At 42.8% G+C, this 25266-nt stretch overlaps 2 protein-coding genes and 1 long non-coding RNA gene across 4 annotated transcripts in view; 2 read left to right on the top strand and 1 right to left on the bottom strand.

Moving 5' to 3' along the window:
* Window positions 1-5483: 5483 nt before the first annotated feature.
* On the bottom strand, window positions 5484-17006 carry LOC134105085 (uncharacterized). Of its 2 annotated transcripts, XR_009942429.1 has the most exons (9): window positions 16967-17006; window positions 7573-7690; window positions 7331-7490; window positions 7051-7208; window positions 6631-6824; window positions 6378-6471; window positions 6130-6222; window positions 5660-5742; window positions 5484-5528 (listed from the first exon to the last, which is right to left on the bottom strand). It is a non-coding gene; the product is annotated as an uncharacterized LOC134105085 (long non-coding RNA). The 2 variants fall into 2 exon arrangements; XR_009942428.1 differs by lacking the exon at window positions 16967-17006 and having other exon boundaries at window positions 7573-7958.
* LOC119209852 (hydrocephalus-inducing protein-like) lies at window positions 8090-16949 on the top strand. Its single transcript, XM_062557520.1, has 4 exons — window positions 8090-9275; window positions 9493-9585; window positions 10199-10419; window positions 16527-16949. The coding sequence occupies exons 1-4, from the start codon at window positions 9150-9152 to the stop codon at window positions 16606-16608; spliced, it is 522 nt and encodes a 173-aa protein (XP_062413504.1). The 5' UTR covers window positions 8090-9149; the 3' UTR covers window positions 16609-16949.
* Window positions 16971-25266, top strand: part of LOC119209919 (lon protease homolog 2, peroxisomal-like) — a 34597-nt gene continuing 26301 nt past the window's right edge. The window contains exons 1-7 of the mRNA XM_062557517.1: window positions 16971-17150; window positions 18968-19167; window positions 19453-19577; window positions 21017-21218; window positions 21484-21667; window positions 22488-22587; window positions 23836-23954. Coding sequence (XP_062413501.1) covers window positions 16983-17150; window positions 18968-19167; window positions 19453-19577; window positions 21017-21218; window positions 21484-21667; window positions 22488-22587; window positions 23836-23954 — 1098 coding nt within the window. The 5' untranslated portion in view covers window positions 16971-16982. The remainder of the gene's footprint in view (window positions 17151-18967; window positions 19168-19452; window positions 19578-21016; window positions 21219-21483; window positions 21668-22487; window positions 22588-23835; window positions 23955-25266) is intronic.

Raw genomic sequence — 25266 nt, 5'->3', positions numbered from 1 at the left:
ACATCTGTGTAGAATAGACTATCAGTCTTCGAGAGTCTTTGCAAGCGTTGCACAATTAGTGTTTTTTGAGATGCAACTACATTACGGTAGGTGTGGCACAATGTTTCGTAATCATCAATGTCTGTCAAATCCAAGGTGGGAGGTTCACTCACTCGATCTGCGCTGTCCTCCCCTGCACACAGATCATTTAGTTTCCCTGCTGACCATTCCCAGAATGACGTCTTCCTTCCAGGCAGGTGCGTCTTGGATGGCCAGGTAAGTGACACAGGAAACAGAGCCTGTTCTCTCGGCAATGGGTGAGGGCAGAGTGAGAAGCGTCATTACATATGGAACACGGTATCTCATTTAACCCCTCAACTTTCGGGAGTCTGTTGCTGGAATGTGGCTTTTTGTTGACCTGAGTATAACCCGGGCCCTGGAGCAACACCTTCTCTAGCATTCCAACTAACCTCTCCAGAGTAGAGTTCTCTTGATCCACAGCCGTCTTCTGTCCAGGAATGTCTGGGACTGAAGTTACAATATTGCCAACCTCAACTCTATTTATGTCGATTCTGCTAACCCCCTCTGCAGAAGACCTAAATCCCTTCTCCAGATGGTATTCATCTAACACTTCCTGAACCTCACGAGCTGACCATCTATCAATTGTCTTGGACCTAAAAGTAAGTGCTAGATCTTTACTGGGGCAGTGTCTAATGAACATCCGTGTGATTTCAATGCTGGGGCCGTCAAACATCTTTCCCTGCTCCTCAAGACAACTTGCAGCAACATCAGCGGCTCGGTTCAGTCTAAGCCAATACTCATATGGATCTTCCTGTTGTTTCGGTATGGTGGAGTAAAAGTCAGCCAATGGCACAGAAGAGCAATGGCTCGTACTGAAGTGTCTACGAAGGAGCCCGTAGATGGCCTGTGGGTTATGTTGGACATCAACTTCACCGTTTCTTATTCCAAATCTCACAACGTCCTTGGCTCTGCCTCTTAGGTGCATGAGAATTTCCTCAGCCTGATTTTCAACCCGAATGCCACTCTTTCTGATGTAATTTTTCATTGAATCCTCCCATTCGTCGACAGATAGTGTATCTGAAGTCTCCCCTCGAAATACAGGTGGATCCTTGACTCCTCTCTGAGTTACAAGCTGCACTTGGGAAAGATCCAGTGTGCGGCTGGAGTCTTTTGGTTGGGTCGTTTCCTCATGACTTGAATGTACAGAGGCTGCGGGTCTTGACGTGTCGAGATGTGACATAATGCTCTCAGCTAGCTGCTGCCCTATCTGTTGCACAATGGTGCTCATCTGGTCAACTACTCTCCCACTATCCGAGAGAGGGTCTGGAACTGATGTACTAGCGCACTGTGGTGGAGGTAACTCAACTGTAGGCTGATTCTGAGGTGTCACTACCCCCCCACGTCTGAAAGGACTGTGTACCAAATCCTCACCAAAAGCTGTCCTATCTCCGACTTGTTGGTCAGCTAATGAAAAGGGAACCGGTGTGACGTGCAGCCCCCTCCCCCTGCCAAAACTGAGAGGAGTCATGCCAGATGTACCAAAGACATTAAAACTCATACCTGCTATCAAAATACCCACTCAGTCCTAAGGAAATATGGCAGTTATTAGCTAAATGAGACCGACATTCAAAACCAAAGGACCTCAGCTCCAAGTTGATGCAGCGGAGAGAAGACACCTGCCCGGTCCGGCGTAGTCATCATCCGGGTCACGGCACCAATGTAATTCCTATGAGGTGTCCTCTATCTCTTTACTTGCGATTCTGGAGCTCCTGACAAAGCAGCGGACACAAATAGAATTTGGGATCACGTGTCTCCTTTTTAATCCTCAATTTAATGAACAAACACAAGGCAAATATAAACGAAGATAACAAACATCCAAAATAATAAAGCTACACCATAAATTAATTGTTAAAGTACATAAAGTAAACATTGTTCACGGACATACAAAAAAAGACGTTACCTCCTTTTTAATCCTCAATTTAATGGAGGATTTTCCCACAATCCCGTTGGTCCGTTGGTCCGTTCAGGTACCACATTAAAACAGTAGATGGCGTAGTTCAGGCATTTTAGCAGGATTTATCCTAACCCTTGTTGGGATCCTGTTTTTTTGGATCAAAGTTATCCAAATCCCACTGACAAGTTTTGAACAACACAAACTGAAGGTTTGATCCAGATTAAAACTAGGATTGGATTCCCTGATCTAATCTGATTTCAGATTCCTTCTTTCCCTTTTGAACAACTAATTTTCAAGATTTGATCCAATCCGATAACCAAAATCCGATCAGTTTACCTTTGAACAACTGGCCCATGGTGTTTCCGTACTGGTTGTCCTCTACCTGCAGTGAGAGCTTAGCCTTGACACTCAAAGGCTTGTCAGAGCAGAAGCTGACCTCAAACTCCACCTGCTGGTGAACATTCAGGCTCAGCATGACTCGTTGCACCGGCTGATGCCCTGTGGAAGAGTGAAAGAGTCGTGTGTTCAAAAAGAAATATGGCCAGGGCTGTCTTGTGCAGAGGAGCAGAGCCGACGATGAGTTCAAACCAACATTGACTTGTAGTCCAAAACAACAGTATCACAGTACATCTTTATTTATGAATGAATGAATGAATAAATATTTGTTGATACATTTTCATTGAAATTGTGGAGAAAGAGCCTTTAAAGCTCTTATGTTTGTGTGTAGGAGCTGCAAATATGGAGTTTGCAGCATAGAAGCCTCGTAACTCATAACTGAATTTATCACAAATCAACAAAACCTGTGTTGTTTGCCAAAAGTTTGGATGCCAGTTTAACACAGTACAAAAACAAAGACGACTAAACAAGTTATTCTTCATTTTTGATATGCAGTATAGGGATCAAGCCCACAATGGAATGCTTTAAATTAATAAAGTGATTTTTTTTTGTTTTATGCAATAAAAGCTATTAGGAGTCATAAATAAACTTAGCTTAACCTATCTTTAAAAAACACAATTTATTGATTTACCCCTTTATCTGTGTCGTGAGTTGTCCAGACGTGGGGGCTCTATAACAAATTCCACGGGGAAAATTACAAGCTACTGATTGTTTAAGTGAAGTCTTACAGCTCCAGTTTGTACCTGAGTCATTGGAGGCCTCGATCTGCGTGGAGTGGATGAAGCTGCTTGTGTTGCCAGGTGCCGCTTTGAGGGTGAACACTCCATGTTAATCCAACATATCAACAACCCACAAAGCACCTTTTTGTGTAGCATTGTGTTTTGGGTATTTTGTTAGAGTGGATGTGAGTTACTATGTGAAAAATGCATCTTCTAGATCTATAATAAACACAAGGATAAATAGGTCCCTTCCTACCTGAGCATTGCCGTCATTTAGCAGCACCAGAGGCCGTGTTTTGCGACGCCCTACCAACACACGTCTGAACTGAAGCATTTGGCGTCCTCTGCTGTTCCTCAGAGCGGGACGCATCACACATACACTGCGCAGACTGCCCTCGCCCCTGAGATTGAACTCCAGCACCTTATTCTTGAATGTGGGTGTCATTCTGGATGAGACAGAGAGAAGAGGAGATGCACAGCGGTCAGCAAGGAAAATAAAGTGCTGATGCTGTTCTGTTACTACACTTGGTAGTAGAAATAAATGGGACCAATCAACGTCAAAGAGAGCAGTGCTTACTCAGTCACCAACTCGTACCTGCTGGTTACCTCCATTGTGGCCTCAAACACAGCGTTGTAGCACAACATCGTCTGGGGTGTGAAGGTGACCACAGCGAATAAGTGTGACTGCCTGGGGATGCTCAGCGTTGCAGCAGACAAATTAAAAACATCCGCAATTCGAGAAGTCTGTAAGAAATCGCAGGATCAGCTGCGTGTAGCACGATAGGAAATGGTCCTGTACGCATTCATCCGTGTACCCTTTACCTGCCTTACCTTAGAGCCAATGTACTTAATTGCCAAGCTGAGCACACAGGGCACCTTGCTGTTGTTGGTTATTTTGAAGGGGGCCTGGGCTGTTTGCCCCACCAGGACTTTGTTGAAAATGAACGTGTTCTCGTCCCGGATGTAAATGCGTTCAGCATTGCAAAACTGCTCAGAGGAGAGCTGACTGCTGTCGTGGCACAAATGGTGTTCCTCAAAGATGGTTGACATGTCTAATGCTTTAGGTAATAATTTGATCTGATTAGATGTTTGTGTGAAATTGCAGTAATAGGCTTTTGAAGCCCCCAATGATGGCCAAAAATGTTTTTGTGACAATAAATTCTTTTGAGTTCATCCTTGTGTCTGAGTAGATGTTTGTTCCAAATGTGGAGCCAAGTGAAAAGCATTAAAGCAAGAGGTTCGGGAGTCAGACACAACTAGTCCGGTTTGTTGATCACGTCGGACAAGATCACAATGCTCTCACCTGGCTTGCAGACTTCAGCCAGCAGTCTGTGCGGAATGCCGTCCGGCCGGTCTGAAGGATCACGCTCACTGACGTCAATGAGCAAACACTGGTTCCATTCTCCCAGCTGCTCAGCCACACAGTCCACTGTCACCACCTGCTGAGCGCCTGGCTGCAAGCTCCCACTGCACGGAGAAAACCCCCACCGTGATGCAATTCTGGAGAGAAAAGGGGGGGGGGATTAGACGAGAATACCGTTGTGCAAATTAAAATGTAGGTATTACACACCGTGGACAAAGAACTCTCCTGGTATTTTAATATGGATTTTAAGGGCAGGTTTCTATGTTTTGAATTTGGTTATTTTTCTTTCTATTAAAGGGTGTGTTGTTGTGTTTTGCCAGCCTCATGCTTCTCAGCCTCGTTGGCACTGGCAGTCTCACCTGTGTCATACCCATGTCCTTCAGGTTGGACTCACGTCTTACTTTGCTACTGGCACCAGCAGATCTCTCTGAATGGGTCTCTGGAGGCATCTTCCTAGCAGGTCCCCTGAGACCAGTGCCCAGAGATACAAATATTCATTTAGGTTGAACATCTTTAAGCAAAGTGAGTTTTCAGAAGAAATATCACTGTTATAACTTCTTCAGCTTGACATCACTTCAAGTAGCAGTTGAGACCTTGATTGTGATTTATGCACAAGTAGGTTTATTCATTTTCAGATTTAAATCTTCAATGTGTCCATTGACATGAGAGACATGTTATTGAACACAATCCCATTAGTTTGTATTGCAGGGCATTGTTTTTGCCGATACCGTTTACTATGAAGCTACCTCCATCACGCTATATACGGTAACTTTTGTTCACATGAATCAGGAACATTTTAATATGGAATTTTGTGACTTGTGGCAGCAAAGATGGTTCAACATGTGCAACTTCAAAACTTGTGTTTTAGCATTTTCTAATTTTTTAATGAATGAGTATCATCCCTTGTGCTTAAGTATAGGTGTGTGTTCTGTTCTCCTACCCTGCCTTCCCCGGTGGCGCAGGGTTAGGGGCCATGCGGCTGATGATGAAACGTGTCTCAAAGTCTCCATTGTTCTGGATGGTGAAGCTCTGGCTTTTCTTGAAGCCATAGACCAGTGGGCCAAAGTTGAGGTCACATGCAAGTATGATCTTGTACCTGATCAGCAATTCATCAATTGTCAAAAAAAGATACAGATTCACAATCTGAATTGGAATAGATTGTACTACTGTTCCTTAAATACTAATGCACATTACAGAAAAGAGATGAGTATGAATTTAAGTCTTTACCTGGAGAAGACCGACTTGACTGAAACCTCAATTGCTATAGTGGCTATGAGTTCTCCACCATTCCCAATGCTGGGTTCAATCACCTGCGAGAGAAGAAACCCACAATTTAACTTGAGTGTGCCATAAAATGAACAAATAATGAACACGTAGCTGAACCTCCACTGCAAGCATTAAGGCCGTTGTAGGCAGCGCAGGACAGGTTGCTCTCTAATGAGGATTTCCCTGTTGGGTCTGCATAGTATTTGCACCGCTGTGGGCTTCTCGTGGGGCATTAGAGTCCCACTCTGGGGAGACACCGTGAAAATGGCCTCCAGGTTTGGCTGGCTTGGGTCGGTTCGCTGCAATGTGAACCTTTTGCAAAGAGAAGAATGCAAGTGAAACAACTTTGTTTTTTTCTCTGTAGTTCACTTGCAGTAAGGTGAAACCCAAACTAATACATTGAAAGTAAAGAAGTAGAATGTCAAACTCACTTATAGGCTATTTCATACTTCCCTAGGTTCTTCATCCTGAGAGACAGTTTGGCCTCTTCAAAACTTTAATGGTTCCAAAGTTCACACAGCCATCTGCCACATGAACATCATTCAACTATCAGTGAATCCCGATAGTAACACTGACACCTCACAGATTTTGGATTAAAATATTAGTCTTAATAAATGTGCCACAATAAATTAGGAACCTTATGACGAAGGACATGTTTGTAAATTTGACCAGTTCTTACTTGGTGTGATCTCCAAATCAATGACATAGGCTTCAGCTGTGACCTGTATTTTTTCTTTTTGCACGATGCCTAGAATCATCCCCACATCAGATACCTGAACCAAAACACACAGTACATGCTGTATACTGTACATACAAAGTGGTATGTGAAATATCCAGTTTGACACCTATTTCTGAAACTCCATCTGCATAGATTCTGTATGCTACATGTATTATTCATTTCTGCATGTGTACTTGGTATAGTTTTACTTCACCTCCAGATATAAGATCTTCTTAACGTGGAGTGGCCTCTTGGCCCTGAAGTGTAAGCTCAGTTGGTAAGAGGAGTTGGGTAAAACAATGCCCTGATCCTGTGGCACACTCATCACCTAAATCCTCCACGCCCCGCAGTCTCCAAGACACCGGCAGAGCAGTCTTGTTATGCGGCGTCATTCTGCTGCTCTCCCGCCTACAGAAGAGGAAGGAAGAAGGTAAGACCGAATCACGTATACATTGGAATTTAAAAGGTAATTGCTGTTGTCACTGTAATTGATCCACAGTATTAAGACTTCACCGCACTACTTTTTTTCGGAGGGGGCTCACTTTGCGTTTGAGGAAAATCACTTGTCAAGCTATTGAAGAAGAAATGCTCTAGAATTTATTTTCTCTGAAATGTTATTCCATGTTTTTGGTACCTATTCAGCAATGTCCTTTGAAAGTGACAATGGTTTCTTTCCAGCTCCAGCTCCGGCCGAACGCCCCGGCGGGAAAGTTCTGGATTGTCCTTGACATGGCACACAATGCTGTCCGTCATTTGTCCCAGTTTTGTTGGGTACGCCCACACTGTCAACTCCTAGCAGGACAGATATTTACATTTACTAATGCATGTTGTAATATTATAAGCATCCAAATAATGGACAACAAATATATTCAAAATGTTGTATTTCCCATGATGATGTTAGATCTGTATGATACCTGTTTCTGGTCGGGTTTGAGGGTCATAGTCGGCGGGTCCAGCAGGTACGTGGTGGCCTGGCTATCATGCTGGAAATAGAACTGGACCTCAGCCTCCACGCCTGAAATGTTATGAATCACTAGTCGCTCTGTGTTTTCTGGATGTCTCCTTTCTTTGTATCTACACAAACAAACACGAGTGTATGAATTTAAATGCAAAGACTGATACTTACACACTTCCCAGCTATCGCTCTGCCTCTCACCTGTCTCTGGTCTCGCCACTGAGCAATGGTCCAAACTCAGTATCCAGGTTTGATCACGTATGTATTCTGGAGCCCGTCTTCCATTTGTGGGACCTTCTTACTATAGGCAAAGAGAGTCCTGGGAAAAGCATATACCATAAATCCTCAAATAAAGAACAGGATTCAATTAGAGGCCAGTCTTCAGATAGTAGCCGGGGGCGTGGTCGATACGGACAAATAAAGGCCGGGGGTAAAAAAAGAAAAAAAAGTCAAAGTAATATTTCATAAATACATGTTCTCCTTATGTTTAATGTTATTGGCTAATTTCATGGACTGTTGGCAATAAAAAAAAAAGACATTTTACCACGTAGGCCTACTAGGCAAATTTGTTATTGTTTCCAAGCGGGACAGCCATGCGCCGCTGGTAGGGATGCGCTGGCGCTCCGGCAGCGGGGGGGAGGAGAACCGCACGCAAGTAGCCCAGGATGAGGAGAACGACGAGGAGGAGCTGCTTAATAATGAACTTGTTGTTCTTGATGATAAGGATGGGGAAGAGGATGTTGAGGGGGACGCCGAATAGCTGTACAAATGTTGCCTCATTACTGGTGAGCTTCGGATGTAGACCTAAGTATTATGTTTAGATGTAGACCTATTTTGCAAGGTCCATTTAGTTGGGAGTTTGTTTGCTCCATTTGACCGTAGCTTAATGGCTATGCCCATTTCCGATGTTGCTGATGAATTTGGTAGTTGCGTAATATGACAGGCCTAGTCTAGGTCCAGGCAATTTGGTTTAATTTTGGTTGTCTCCTGTTCGTTCTGTGATTGCTGTCCTTTCACAGGACCAGATATTTATTGTTACGTTGACACTGCAAATAAAGCGCTATACGCGATAAACTTTTTTTTTGGCCGAGTGAAATTTTTGACTTGCTTGATTGGAAAATATCTGCAATTAAGGATGTATCTTAAGACTGACATGCACTATGGTTTATTACTGAATCATTTCTAAATGGTTAGTGAGAAAGTTGATTAGCTATAGGTCTACCGGTTTCATTCTACCGGTAGCCTATCGGTAAATGGTTGCAGGAAGTGCTGAACGCATATGCAATGAATGATATTGTCATCAACACCAGATGTCATCACTCCGCCCACTCGTTCTCAATCCCCTGAATTCTAATCACCATCACCTGTTCTCACCACCTGCACGTCATCATCCCGCATCACCAGATCCCTTCATAAACCACACACCTTCACTCTGCCAGTTGTCTGGTCTCGTCGTAGTAACGCCGATAAATACCCACCGGACTCCGAACGGACTACTCGCCGGCAACTCGATCACTGAGCTTCCTGTTTTGAAATAAAACCTCTGGTACATCACCTGTTCGTCTCCTTCTGCTTTGTGACAGATATTAGCCTACTGCAATTTTGCCCATTATTTTATTTAAATAATACAATTCTATAACAGAAGATACCGGTAAATAAGAAATAAAGGTCTGCCCCTAATACAAGCCTGCCCCAAATTCAGGCCGGTGCGCTGTGCAGCCTATGTAAATAAAAGCCCTGGCCACTATTTGAGGATTTACGGTACAGGAGAGGGGCTAATGCCGCTATACGAGAAGCTCGTCTTGGAGAATGTGTTGTCTCTGTCTCTTTCTGTTGAGCTGTCTCTGGTTGAGTCCTTCTCTTTGTGTGAGGCCTCGGGAGCCCATAGCCCGGCTACCACTAAGGTACACGTATCTTCCTTTTTGTTAACTTTTTCATTTCATGCTCCAAGAGGAGAAACCTATTGATTTTAGTGGCACACAGACTTTTGGCCTGGCACGAGCACCTCATTTGAATCTTCTGTCGACTGCCAATCGTGTGTTCTATGTGAAAATAACTAGGATATTATTAGGACTATTTTTTTTACATTGTTTAACTAAGGCAAGATTTATCTTTTCCCAGTCCATGACTATAGGTGATGGGCAGCAGGCTGAGCTGTGGGTGTGCTTTGACCCAACTTACTGTCAGGATCGGGTGTCACGAGTCGTGAAAGAGGTAACAAATTCCTGTTGTATTGCTTAGTTTTTTCATCCAGGTCACATTTTGACCTTCACAGAAGAGCATATCCCAGGACAGATACCTGTTGTCTGGGAGTTTTTGGACTCAGTATTTAAGAAATAATATAAACCACTGTTTCTTTATATGGGGCTTTTCTCTTTAATAAACACAGTATTTTTACCTCCAAATCAAATAACCCGAGGTGATAGGCTTCGAAAATGGGTATAAATGCTTTATCAAAGAGGTCACAAGCCCAGTGTTGCAATGTGAGTACATTTAGTGGTTCATTTAGATTTTAGCATTTCCCTTTTAATGTATACTACAATTTCCCCAACAATATCATAAAGATGAGATTGTTGTTTTTCTGAAAAGCTGACTTTTTGCATGCAACATTAAAAACAGTTAAGTTACTGTAATGATAAGTGAAATATGACCGTCAACCACTAGGTGGAGGCACCTGTAATTGTTTGCATGAATAGAGCATCTAGGATCTGGTGAAGCTCAAACAATAATCATGCAATGTAGATTGAATGTGATCACCGCCTTTGCTTGAATGAGTATCTAAACGTATAAATAAATAAATAAATATATATATATATATATTTCTTAGGTCCTCGAGATACACTACCAGGGACACCCAAAGCGACACAAGGTGGAGCTGTACGCTGAGGTCCACTTCCCCAACCTTCACTTCTCCGACACCACGGTGGACTTTGGCTGCGTGCTCAACCTTATGGGGGCTCGCAGGGCGATCGCCATCACCAACTGCTCTCTGCTGCCCGTGTCCTACCACTGGGTCTTCCTGGGTGACTGGGAACAAAGGGCCATCAGGTCCGTTTACACATTGAAAGTACACACACAGTTATCAGTTAACATTCATACTGGGACGTCACAGGAGGGCACACCGCTCTCGGCGGAACAGTTCAAGGAGTGCTAGGACACCAGGTTTACTGAAAATAACGTTTTTGTTGCTGTTCGGGGGGTTCTAACGTTCTCAGTGTCAAACTTAGGTAGACCCTCTCCTTGAGGTAAAACTAAAACACTGGTTCCTTTCCGGCAGGAAAACACCCTTCTTCAGTCTTACTAGCTCTTGCGCGGCGTGTAGCATCGCATCCGGGCTATTTCCCCCGGGTCTTTTTGTGTTCGGGTCCTTGGTCTGGCGCCCAGTCTGCTGCTTGTTTCTGTCAGCCTCCTTCCCCTCTCCACTCCCTCTTCCTTTTCCTGTCTCTTAAAAACCCTTCAGTTCATTAGGTGTTCATCAGTCTCAGGCGTGCTGGAGGGGTGGGGTTCCCGAGTCCACCAGCAGATGGGGCCATAGCTGTCCCAGGACACAGCCATCTTCTGGGGATGTAGCGTCCCTCCAGGACCCAGCCTCTAGTGACGCCACAATACCTTGAGTCTATTTAACAGTGTGCTACATGCTAATTTCATTGGGTTGTAGAAATAAGTCAAGCACATAGTTTCAGTGACACCTTTTTTTACCGATCAAAGCAATGTTCAAAACTGTAATATACCGAAGGAACAAGTTTTAGGGTAAAGAGCAAAATCCCTTCCATATCGCAAAAATGTCTGCAAAAGACAAATCTACTGATTGTGTAGTCAACGTAACACTGTGCCTCTCGAGCTTTTGCTCCGACTCCTCTTCCTCAAAATGTGACAGTCTCTGTGTTTGTGGCCTCGAACCAACTAGATCTTTTTTTTTCTCCTTCCTAATTGATCTCCTCTCGCTCCAATGTCAAATATGACATTAAGTCATCGATCAGAGTGTGTGTGTGTGTGTGTGTGCTCTTGTTCTTCTATGCCGGTGGGGACCTATACCTGATTGCACACAGACCGGTGGGGACTTGTGTCCCCGTGGGGACCTAAAATGAGGTCCCCACGGGCAAACCCCTCCCACAAGCTCCAAAATGGTGTCTAGATACACCCCCAATGATTTTTTCTGAGGTCCCCTGGAACATCAATTTCATGACAAAACTGTGTGAGTGTGTTTCTGAATGCGCCCCTAGTGGATGCACACGGGTACTGCAGTCCCCATGAGGTTGGCTGTTCTTGAAGTGTGCGTCGCTGTTTTTCCACTCACTACCGCCCCCTATCGGTTCAAAAGTGGTATTTTCGCAACATACACTTTCAATGCTGTCTGTTTGATGGTGGTAAAACAGACCACAAATAAAATGCTTTATTTCATAAAAAGTATACAAATAAATAAACCAAAAAATTCATTCATACATAATATTAATACTGATATTGATCAAATTATTCAATTAAATAAAAATCAATTTCATTAAAACAATTATAAGGTTTATTTCAAATGTATAAAATGTTAGACTAGCCTTTATGTAAACTCTTGCCTGTTTATTTTATACTATTTTAAGGATATGTTGTTATTAGTATGTCATCATTGATATTATTGACAATCGTAATAATAGTCTATATTTGATTTCATTCATCATATGAATAGTGTAACATGAATTATTGCAGAGATCAATAAGGTCTTTTATTTTCAGATAACTTGTCTTAATAAACAGTGCCCACTGTTCAATCACAACGCTATGGATGATAATAGACAAGCAAGTATAGAGTTGTATCCATAGACAAAATAGGAGTACAAAAGACATTTTACTTTAAATCAATATAGCAAGATGCTTTGATGGATGACCATTTAATGTGTACACTTTCTATATCAAATTAATTAGGTTAATATTTGCGTGAACTATAAATGACAAGTTGTTGACTTGCTGAGGGATTGCATAGAGCAGGGGTAGGCATTGTATGGCTCGCGGGCCACATCCGGCCCTTTGGCTGTCCGTGACCGGCCCGTGAGAGGTTGATTGGAAATTACAAAGTAAATATTTTTGTCTAATTTTACCTCATGCATGGACTAAAGCTGCAGTGCTTTTATTCTTCTCCTTGGCTTTGGACGAGAGCTCACTGAGGAGCTGGCAGCACTGCGCTCAATGAAAGTGATAACGACAGGGAGCGATTTATTCACGGAGGTAGATGCATGCACAAAGATGCTGGGTCTGAAATGGGACCAATTTGCAGGTGTCACAACAGAGGCCTGTCCAAGTCCTGTCAATATTTTTGCATTTTATAAATGTGGTGACCCCTGCTGTGGAGGCAGCAGCTTTCCAGTGGGATTTTGTGGGCTGGGTTTGGTGATTGAAGGCACCTGGGCCCGGTTCCCTGAGATTAAAAGACCCAGTGTTCATTCTCTCTTCTCTCTCCAGCAGACGTCCGGTGGTGTGGTCGTGTACCTTTTTTTCGTTGGCTTATGTTAAATAAAGAAGATGTTAAAACTCTTTAAAGCAGTACAACTCCAATCTTGTCATGGCCCAAAGAGCCAGGTTGTGACATAATACATCAGCCTGTGTTGCAAGTCAAAAATTAACCATGTCATTGATGTTGTCACTAAAATATTTAACTTCATCAGGGCACAACCATTGAATCACAGACAGTTTGCTACACTTTTGGAGGAGCATGAGAATGAACATTGTGACATAGGCTACGACACAGCACAGTCATGATTTGATTGTTATATATGTAAACTATTTAAAATCTATAACACCCCAATAATGCAACTAAAACATCAAAAATGGTAAGGGTGGTGTTCTTGTATATTTACCCAAGTGCTTTCCTGTGTTATTTTTAGGCTATAGTATCAATATAAAACATATTTTACTGTAGGATGCCTTAGCCTGGAATCAACCAAGGCCTGCAGTGTGAGCTATTTTGCATCGGAATTACATGAGGGCAAAGGGAAAAATTGCCCATAAGAAATATAATTTTGCCCCAAATATCACTACGAAAGGGGCCAAAAATGCCATTGAATGTTTTTGAGTCTCGCCTTGACTGTTGTTCCGTGTGCGGGAAGGATCAAACGTTCTTAAAAAGAAAAAAGGAGCACTTCTTGATCAGACCTGTGAGTTCGCAGAGAGCAAATCCAGTTTCCGTCACCATCTCAGGTCCAAAAGAAAAAGGCCCTCAAATTTGGCAACAACCAATGTCGTTGTCTACCGGGGAATTCTTCTGCTGACTTTATCAAGTGGAGCAAAAACAACAAGAAATACGTGTCCTTTCGTCACCAGGCAACCGAGCAACATAGTGGGTGATAACCAGAGGTTTCAAAAGTATTCACATTCATTACTCAAGTAGAAGTATAGATACTTCTGTTGAAGTATCAACTCAAGCTTTTAACTTAAGTAAAAATACTGATTGTGTAGGTGTAAGGGGAAATAATTCCATCAAGTACAAAGTCTTAATGTGTAATCTCGCTCACAGAACATGTCAGTCCATTACAATAGACAATAATAATTCAGATCATGTGAACCTGCCGTTCGGATGATGTAAACATGGTGATGTTCAGAGAGGCAATGCTAAAACATAGGGACACATGCTCAAACAAATAAAACGCCCCTGGATACTTCCGGTTAAGTTAACCATCATGTGTTGATGATGTCACAGAGGTGCGCGGTTTTGTGAAATAATAAAGATGGACGGATACAGCGCCAATGACTAATATTAGTACTACGTGTTTTACTTGGACAATTAAATGTCAGTGGACACTCACAAATACTACAGCCCCCATCACGATTACAATTATTCACTCCTCAGTGCGCGGTTTCGCCCACCAGCGGAACCCCTCCGCCCCTAAACCCGGCCGGTCCGCCCGCAACTTTCAACGTGCTTATTAACTGACGGACCTTCTTGCGGTCCGCGAAAAAGGTTATTAATAGTATATTAAGTTGACGCTTTGTTGCGTAAAATAAAGACCAAACGAAAAGAATAAAATGATCTTCTGTCATTCACGTAAGAAAATAAACTCACGTGTCTGCAGCTCAATAACAACACCGAAGGAACAACGTCTCGACCCCGGTTTAAGTCTCCAGCAGACGAGGAGTAGCCTCGTTAGCAGTTTAGCTAGCTATCACTTATCGCTCTCCCATGTTTGAAATATCTAACCGTCCTGCCTCCACATAAGGTTATGTCCCAGGTGTGGTCGTGAAAAGCAAGTTCCATTTTTATGTATGCATCAATGCATTCCAACTAATGAGGCTTGCTAGCTACCCTTAGTTAACGGTTCACAGACTGCTGTCAGTGAGAAATGTTTCCACTCTCCTATAGGGTTGGGTACCGAGAACCGGTACTAATATAGCACCGGTTCCTACGCGGTACCTACCGTACTGAAATGCAATGCAGATTTCGGTGCTTAGTTTCGGTTCCTGAGCCGATTGAAAAAATGTATTTACACACTCTGATGACACCGTCCTCTCAGCAGCAAACGATAGCCTACCGTGTGGCAAGCTAGCCATCACCCTTCTATTCTATTTATTTAAGTCAGTATTTCCCTCCCTCTTTCAGCACGCGGCACTATCGCCCAGACGGATGCAGGCACACTATTGCGCGCACACACAGACACGTGCGCATACACAGGAGAGCTGCGCTCTCCAGTGGACACAGAGCGTGAGTCCGCAACTACCGCACCCCTCCCGTCGGACAGCCCCCCACTGAAGTATTAAACAGAGGGTGTAACGACGTTCCTTCGGTGCTGTTCGCCATTAAGCCACATTGAGCTGCAGACACGTGACTCCATTTCTTCACGCAAATGACGGCAGATCGTTTGATTCTTTTCGTCTTTATTTTACACAGCATAGCGTTAACTAAACATAGAAATAATAATAAATTCTATCACATGGTGGATAAACAATATGCTCTTTTGCTTAATCAGAAATAATTTTAAATGCACCGGTTTAGCACCGGAAAAACCCGATACCAATCCCTACTCTCCTCAAAGGTTACTGACATCTTGTGGTTAACAGCCAATCGTGTATTTGGATAAAACACAATTAGTTGAGACTGTAGTTGATTGAGGGTTTCAAGGTTTAAATTAGTTTTGTTTTTACAGAAGCATGGCGTAATCATCTCAATAAACGAGAGCCAACTTTGGTTGCTGTGAATCTGATCTAGAAGACAGCGTTCTGCAAAATAGTCAAGCTGTTTGACATCTCTTAACACGAGAAACAATAAAAGAAATAAAAAGAAAATTGAATGAGTCTGATTAATGTTTTCTGTTTTGATTCAAAGAATCTTAAGAAAAACCCTTTAGATTTGTAAACTACTGCCTAATAGTCTCATTACTGCCATTTTATGGCAATTACATATACATCCAAATATAGTCCAAATAAGTATATTTAATTGTTTTAACAAAGGTATTATGTTATTTCACTAGTTTAATGAAAAAATGCCGCCAATTTTTTGATAAAACAACCCTGCTTTTCAGTTAGTGGGGGCAAGTGCGTAACAATGCATTCTTTAGGAAATATTGAGAAAATACCAATCTAACCCCCCCAATATACATGGTTACGCCCTTGAATGGGGCCTAAATATTATGTGAATTTCCTACCCTGCTATGGCATGACATATTATGCAGCACGATAAAGTGTCATTAATGTCTACATTGAATCAACGGTGCTAGAATATTTGGTGTTTGGTTGTCCTCCCCCAAAGCCCATATATATGGATAACTTGCCAACGATATAAACTATTTGACAAAAGTATATAGATAACACTGCAATAAGTAAGACAAATCTTTCGATATGAGACAGGCTGTCTCAGTTGAGTTGGGGTCTGATAGGCGCAGATACGAAGACAATTGGTTGAAGTTGTCAACATCAAAGGGGGCTGACTTTGGCAGTCTAGAAAGCCACCACTATTAAAAATCGTTAGAAAACACTTACGACATACATTCAAATAGATGTAATGAGACACGATTATGTAGCTATGGATTTTTACGCATCTATCTTTTCCCGTCCTTGTGTGGCACAGGCCACAGTGACATTGCCCCTCACTCTGGGAAGATATTTTCATCCCTCACATTCGCTCAGAGCAGAGGCTTCAGCTCACCGCGTACACGCCGTAAAGAAACTGTGATTGTGTCTCAGTTTCCTCAGAGCCACGGAGGGACATTTGGCCGGGTCGAGCCCAGTGAGGGGGAAGTGCCACCCGAGAGCCAGCTGGAGCTGAATGGATCTAATTGGATCACGGAGTGTATCTGACAGGTCACAACGTTTGTTGTAATGCTCCACTCCCTTCTTGGCCGTCAATCAAACGCAGGACCAGGTTTAAAGGCTGAAGGTCAATTGTTAACATATACTTTTTGTTAAAAATCCTTCTTATCAACATAAACATGTAACTTTAAAACGACATGCTGCATGAAAAAAATGTAACTAATTGATGGTTGTATATTCTACTGCAGCTACAACAGGACAACAGTTGTCTTAGAAATGTCACAAATAAAACATTTAAAAAACGATTGGGATTTTGTTGCTTCCCACTTTCCAGCGCCTCCCCATGGCATGAATCACCCCCCATACGGTAGTACCTCTTGTTCCCGGTAGATGTCGATGCTGACACCGATGGGGATTCTCTTCTCCAGTGCGCAGCGCTCCGGCCCGGCCGCTCCTTCCTTCCTCATCTCCTCTCCTCACACAGCTGGCTCGCTCTCCTCTCGGATGATGGCTCTGCCTTCTCCTGTCGCACACAGCGCTGGACCCAGGGCTGGACTGGTAATCGGGCATACCGGGAAAATGGGCCGACGCACTTGGGGGCCGGTCGATAGGCCTATAAAAACATTTTATTTAAAAAAAAAAATTGCTTTCGACCGGCCCATAAAGCAGGGACAGCGGCCCATTGGTTCATTTTCCATACTGACACTGGGCTGGCCCAATCATCTCTTTGCAGGCTCCACCCCTCCCTCTCCGTGTGTCAGCACATGGAGGAGGAGAGGTGACTAGCCATAGCGATAGCGGTGCTTGCGGCTCGCAGTAGGGTTGCCAACTCTCCCACCCCCAAATCAGGGACACTTTCGCGGGCTGACGGGGGGGTGCTAGCAGTCGGCGGCCGGGCTTGCAAAACCTCACATGCTCCGCTCTGGCCACCCGGCACCTGCGCGCACACTGCTCTGATGCGCCACAACTTCACAACAACCGGGAGTTTTTCGCGCGTCATTAACTTAGCAGGCTGTGATTGGAAATCGGTACTGGAGCTGTCCCGGCTGGGACAAATCAAAATTACCCATAATTCTGGATGTCCCGGGTAATACGGGACGGTTGGCAAACCTAGCTCGCAGGCAGCAGAGGAGAAGGTGCAGCAGGTGTCAGTGTGACAGTGAAGTCCAGGAGGGGCAGAGTGAGCAGGAGAGTGTCATTGAAACGGTAAGCAAGCAGGTAGCTACATGAACAGGGAGGGAGTGTTAATCAGGGCGGGTGCATGAGGATAGTGTGTGTGGCTGGGCTGGGCCACAACGAAGATGATGACGATTTAACAGTTACCTCAATTAATGAATATTATAATAAGGCAACAAACATTATCGTTGTCGGTTGTTGCTATTATAAAGTCTGAGTGTCAGGTTGTCATTTGTCAAATTGTCACTTAAAAGTGACTGCAATGGCCACTCAGTTAGCTAAAGTCAAATAACACAGCATAAGCTATTTAGCACTGTTATTGTAGCTAGCAGAGTTGAGAGTTCACTTATTCAATTGCAACTTGGGATATTCTAATGTAACCATTTAAAAATCATAACGGTTGTCGACGGCCCTTCTTCTCTAGAAAAAAACTTAAATGATGCCATTTGATTATTTTAATTATCACTTACCAACGAGTTACACGTTAGAAGAGGTAGCTAACGTATGTTATATGGGGGTTAAAAACCCGCTTTGCATTTTGAAGGCTGTATATTCAACTAACTAGATATTTTATAATGTCTCATCTGAATTTCCAATATCATCAATATGCAATATTACGGCAAGTGAATACTCTAAATTGTATATACATATTATCAGGACGTTTTGTGTGAGTAATTTGTTTGTATAGGTTTTTTATGGGATGTGTCTCAACAATTAGAGGTAAATGTTGTTTGGTGTCATATTAAAGAGGGGGAAATGAAAAATGTGTCATCATTTACTCACCCCCAAGTTGTTTCAAACCTGTATGAATTTCTTTATTCTGATAAACAAACATATATATTTTGAAGAATGTCGGTAATCAGACAGTTGATGCACCCCATTGACTTCCATAGTATTTTTTTTTCTACTATGGAAGTCAATGGGGTCCATCAACTGTCTGATTACCGACATTACTGTCCATGGCACTTACAGTAGTTCTCAACCTTGTTTGGGTTTTTGGGAACGGAACAGTAGATATGCATATCTACAGGGAAAGCTGGGATAGTGTACTGGTTGGTGGTTGTGTCCGACCGATTGTGGGGGGCCGGTCTGAGCAGAAATGCCAGGGCCCTTTTTTTGTCCCAGTCCAGCCCTGTGTGCTGGTGGTTCAGCATCACCTGACCAATTTAAAATTAAATTATTCATTTCTATCCTCCTAGGACTACCAACATAGAGTGGTGTTTGTGACAGAGAGGGAGCGGTTTGAGGTCCCAGTCCGTGCCATTGGGCCACGTGCCATTCTTGATTTCCGCGACAAACTCCTCTTCCCCGTCTGTCCTGTGAAATCCTCCACAGAGAAGACTCAGCATGTCCGCAACATAGGAAATGGCAAGGCTAAGTTCAAGCTGGACACGCAGAGGTGGGAGTCAGTCCACACTCATGTGTTCCACCTGTATTTCATGTTTATACTAACCATGGATCACAACAAAACTTGAAATTCAAACATTTTGCCAACTGTTCAAGAAGTGTATTGCTGTACTTTGTGCTAGGCAAACAATTCATTAACAGTTAGTGTAATTACTGTTAATTAAAATTCAATTTGGCTTTTTTCTACTAGTTTCTTAAACAACATTGAATCCCAGCTGTTAAAAAAAGACGCCAGGCCTTAACTTCCGTTTCTAAATTCTATTCCATCTTTTTCCAGCCCGTTCTCTGTGACGCCATCCAGTGGGACTGTTGACGTCGGCGGGAGCGTCCAGGTGACTGTGGATTTCCACCCTATGACAGTAGGGGTCCACAGCCAGCCGCTGGTCCTGCACTACCACACCGGTGAGAAAACAAATGAGGCTATGACCACAGCATCTGATAAAGCCAGTGTCAGTAGTACAGTGCATCATATCCGGATTCTCCACAGCTGTAGTAAAATATTCTGTTTTGATTAGCAGAAGTTTATTTTTTATTTTTACTTACCTTGTTGCAGTGTATTTCCTAACAGCTGGGTTATTTTTCCACAGAAGCAATTTTCAGAGAGATGTCCTTTTAGTGCAATCATAGATGTGAATCTCTTTCTGGTCACATTGAGTCTGTCACTACACTTGTTAACCCAAATGGACCTCATGAGTATCTGACAATAGTACACACAACATGAACCTGCACTGTGAAACCTCAAACTAACCGCCTCAACACTCAAACCGACCGTTTACCTGAGTTCAGGGAATGCTAAACAAACATTTTGAATTACTTTGCACTCATTTAATGTTCAAAGAGGTTTCAATGCTGAACCTCAGCTTGGTGTAACTCGGCAAACCCAATTTTACTGCATAGTCCGGGAGGAAATAGGCTCATGCTTTTTATTGACTTCCTGCCAAACATCGGTGGCCAAAAATTGCAAACATGACACACTAGGGACGCTTCAATCAGAACCAAATCAGCTTTACTCCTGACCCAGGCTGGACACATTAAAAGTCTCCTCTAAAGCTTCTTCCAGCTGCAGAGCTCCACAGAAGTGGTGTTGGTAGAATAATCCCATGGTGCTAAACAAATTGGTCTGATGGACCCTGGCAAATGATGGAAATTGATCATTACATCGCTGGAGGCAAACATGAGCACGGCATGAACAAAGTGCATTTTTACTTTAGCGCTCGTCTGCAATGAGAGTCTACATGCTTCACAGTCAGTTTATTTATTCTTTTCCCTCAGTCGGCACTGGAGTCGATTCGTTGTAGATGCACGTTACTCAGAAAGGAAGATATATTCGTTTTACTTCTCTTGGTGGGTGTTTGATAGGGTGAAGGTTCTAAAGAAGTATATCTTTAAAATGTGGTCATTTTGGCCCTTAATAATCGTGTGTTTGAATTTCCCTTTTCTGTTGATATCCGTGATGCAAGAGTGAAAAGCAAGAGTCATTAGTTGTGTGTGCGAAGCTAGTGTGTCACTAACCCAACAGCATGTAAACAGACACGCATTCATAATGAATAACTGCAAGTTTTCTTGTCATCATGTTGATGATGTAAAGGCAGTTGCAGGCAGGCAATGGGTTTGACACATTATCACATATAAAACCAAGCTCCATTTGAATGGCTGATCCATTTGATGAAAGCAGTCTCCTTACTCACCTCACTTAATCAGAAAAGTAGTTTGAACAGGATACAGAACATGCTGAGTTGTAGAAATCTTCCTTGGTTGACCTTGATCTTTAAACTCCTGAGACCCAATTAGATGATCTCAATCAGAAGTATTAAAACCCCTCTTCTGTGTCTCCTAACCAGGTGAAGATGTGCACATCAGCTTGCAAGGTGTTAGTGAAGAACTGGACATCCACCTTGAGGCAGACTCTGTCCTTTTGACAAAGACCTACATGTCCTTGGCCAGCCATCGCACAGTGTCCCTCACCTACAGGAGTGAGATCCCTCTGAAGTACTTCTGGACCACGTGGCCCAGCCTGCAAGAGGAGGCCCTGAGCTTATTGAGGTACGCGTGCACACAAATGCTTCAACACAGACAACAAAAGGATGGGGTTTTGATACAATGACTTCTAGTAGAGAGGGCAGTATATTTTCCCCCTTTTCCTACATGTAGAAAGTAGAATGACCTGCTGCGTTCTTTTTTCTCCATCCTCTATTTGTTGACAGAAATAGCTCAAGTGCCCTTTGCTTTCTTTCTGCCACTTTGTTCTTCTCCCCAACCCGACTTGTTTTCTCGATGTCACGATGTTCGTCTCCTTTTGTGTCTCCAGCGAGAGCTCGGGGCTGGCACAGGAGGAGTTTGAGAGGAAGCGGCTGCTCGCTCAATGCAAAGCACATCCCACAGTGATACATCGCCTTCCGCTGCTGTCCAGAGCCCTGCAGGAGCGCAGAAGCCAGACAGTGAGGGACCACCGGCTGGTCCTCTCACACAGCTGTATTACCATGGAACCAGCGGTGTGTTTGTGTGTGCCTCTGTTTTCTGTGTCTCTCTGTTTCCCTCTTGACTATTATCTCTCATTAGCTACTGGTGCACGCCCTACCCATAGATGTGCACCTTAGTTTCCCTCTTCTGCAAACTGCACTGGATAATAACTTCTCATGACGTATCGGAGTGATCTAATAATATATAACTACATATTGACGCAAAGCAGGTTATTGTCCTTCACTAAAGCCATATCTGAGCTTGCAGGGTTTCAGTAACTTATCCAAGAGCAGGTTGGCTGTTTGAAACAGCCTCTAATCAATTCAAAGTACACTATTAAATTCATGCCAAGAGCTCGGTTTTGCAAAGAGTTATTTTTCGGACTCGCTGCTCAAACATAAATCCAATCTCCCCAGCAGCGGGCCACTGAGCTGGGCTCTTTTTGTCAGTGTCTCCTCCACTCGTCAGCCAGGTTCCCTTGGCTGAGGGAGGGAGGACAGTGCGGGGGAAGGAGATTAAACCGTTTACAGGCCAGTCCCAACAATAACCTTGGAAGGGAATTTGAGCGTCCGCAGATTCATATACCCACCTTTTCATTTTACGCGTGAAGAATAAACAGTCAACTTCCACACTGCTTGCCACACTGGAATCAATGAAGTTGGAGTTGCATTAAAAAATATCTTACCTGCACACTACGAGGCTCTCACTAACATTAATCATGAATTGTTTTAAAACCTAAACCTAATCTATTTTCTTCCCCTCTGTGACTGTATACGCATTTACAGTGTGTGCATGCAGGCCTGCTTTATGGGTAGATTCACTCATTCTTCTTCTTGTCTTACTGTGTCTCAGGAGGGTGAGATATGGCCCAGGACTCCAGCCCAGTTTCACATTGTCTTCAAGCCTGAGGAGGCCAAACTGTACCAACAAACCATATATTGTGATATCACAGGTAAGTGGAAAACACATATTTAGCTGACACATTCCAGAGCACAGTACTGCACGTATCTTTATGGGACAGTAACAACCAAACAGCGCCAGAATTTTAGACATGGTAGCTTCATGTTTCCAGGGCCACCAACATTTTTGCTTTATTTTGTGGAAAGTCTCAACATTATTATATTGATTAACATGACGTCTGGTGCAGACATTCATGTTGGCCTCAGGACGAATTGTAAATGCATTTGGATTGCTGACTGGTTCCTCTAGCACCGTCATTGGGTCAATCTTCAAATGTATGAAGTCATTTGGTAATGATCCAAATACATAATGACCTGACAATGCAAATCAGCAAATGAGAGCATGTTAACACACTAGATATGAGCTGTGCTTAAGGTAAGTAACGTGTTCAGTGTAACTGGAGCAACCGTGTTGGAGGGTTACAGCGATGGCTCTGGAGATGAAGGGATGGTGGACGCTAAAGCTCTTCGGTTGCCTTGCCCGTCTACAGTCCATTAACCTGACTTTTTAGGTCAGCAAAGTTTCAGCAAATTCAACTGTCCTTGTGCCTTGCCCCATTAATATGAATACTAGCAATAAGAAAACTTCTATTAAAATCCCATTGACCTTTAGAAATTACGCTTATGACTAAAAATCCAGTCTTCAAACAGGATGTGAGTCTCTTGAGGAAGGGAAAAGGTCAGCCAATTTAACTACTGAATACAATACCAAACCTGGGAGATCAGAACCTGGAATTCCATTTTTGGTATCTAATGTACAGACATGCAAGTATAATCAGTGTCTCAATTTACATTGGGCGTCACTTAATCAAACCTTCCGAAGTCCCAGAGACCTTCAGAATGCATTTTGATATAAATTTGACAACATTTTGATTATCCAAGATCAAGTAGCCAATTGTAGTGCAAAATTGTGGTTTTCTCTAGTTTGTGTCCTTAAACTAGGAGTAAGAAGGCAAGTGGTAATTACAAGCAGTCATTTAAGATCCATTTCATTGCAAGATGTAAAGGCATCTCACCTGGATCCAGGTACACTATCTGATAAAGTATGAATCAGAATTCATATCAGACCATGCAGTCATGAGCCCCCAATATCTCAACCCAAAGGTTGTTAAAGGTTTTGGGGAAATTTGGATGTGGCCGCTGAGTGTGTCTTCTAAGCCGCATTGATCTCCATTTTGGGGGCTTCTCTGTCTTTAACTGTGTTCTGAATCTCTTTCTGGCTCTTCTCTGTCTCCACTCAGGCCGTGAAGCTCGGTTGACTCTCACAATAATGGCGGAGGGCATTGGACCTAATGTCCAGTTCAACTACGACCTGATGGACATGCAGAACGTAGTCATTGGAGACACAGACTATTATGAAGTAAGAAAGACAATGCCAAAGTGAACTGTTTGCACCATTTGCACTTTACCCATCATCCCTCTTTGTTGTTCAGTTATATATATATATATGTGTGTATATATATGTATATTTGTATTCTAAACGTAAATACATAGAGATATGTATGTACTTTTAGAATATCTATATATATTGTATTTGCTAAGTATTACATCCGTTCTTTGTTTTTCATTTTCTTCTTTTTTCTATGTATGGGGAGAACAGAGTGGAAAAAAATGTCAAATTCTATATATGAATATGTGGCAAACTAAGCCAATTTTCATTCTGATTCTAACACAGTGATTCTGTTCATTTCGTTCTTGCTGACAAAGCAGCAGACAAAAACAATTTCTACACATTTTAACCCAACTTAACAAGCCCCATCAACTATACAGAAGCCAAAAATCCTACAAGGCAATGATAGAGCCACAGTCCCTGTGTGAAGCTTAAAATGAAGTCTTAGTAGGATTCTATGTTGTTGTCATATTGTAACGCGTTCATGTTATTTTGTAACATTATGTCACATCTATTGCGCCAAATAACAACAAACCTGAACAATACTATTTGACAGAACTGAAGTATGTTTTATACAGTCTTTGCCAATCATTTGATAATCAGCGTCCAATAACTATGAAAAATCTAAATTATGTTCATCTGAATTAACATTAGGTGTTAACACCATCCTCATTGGCTGTTTACTCTTTTAAATGAGCTTAACTCTCAATCCAAATTAACTGAAGGGTCAATAACACTTCCAACACAAAAACAACTCATGAACAATCTCTTCTACTGTAATCGAGTCACCAATTGTTTCCTGCTAAATGCAGCACAGGTTTATTACTTTAGTGGGGCTCCTAAGAAAAAAAAGATGATTGAGCATCTAATCAGTGGATTGTCTTTTTTGTCCAGGTGAAGGTTCGCAACAAAGGACGGATTGATGCTCCTTTCAGGCTGTCGAGCCGTGACACCACTTTTGGCCGCTGTTTCTCCTTCTGTCCTGAGGAAGGCGTCCTTCCCTCGGGGGCCTGCCAGAATGGGGAAGTCATCTTCTGCAGTCACACATTGGGAACTTTCACAGAGGACCTGCTGCTAACTGTCACAGGACGGCCGCAACCACTTACAGTGACTTTCAGGTGAAGTTAGCTAGGACGGAACATTGAGACGTCTCCAAGCAATTTTCATTCTGATTCTTACACAGTGATTCTGTTCATTGTACAAAACACTAATATTGACAATTTATTTATTAATTTATTATGATTCTTTAGTTATTTTGTTGCCATAAAAGAGCAGAGGTTTA

The sequence above is a fragment of the Pungitius pungitius genome, chromosome 15 (assembly GCF_949316345.1).
Source record: "Pungitius pungitius chromosome 15, fPunPun2.1, whole genome shotgun sequence".
Classification (NCBI taxonomy): Eukaryota; Metazoa; Chordata; class Actinopteri; order Perciformes; family Gasterosteidae; genus Pungitius; species Pungitius pungitius.
This window is presented reverse-complemented; position numbering and strand designations above follow the sequence as displayed.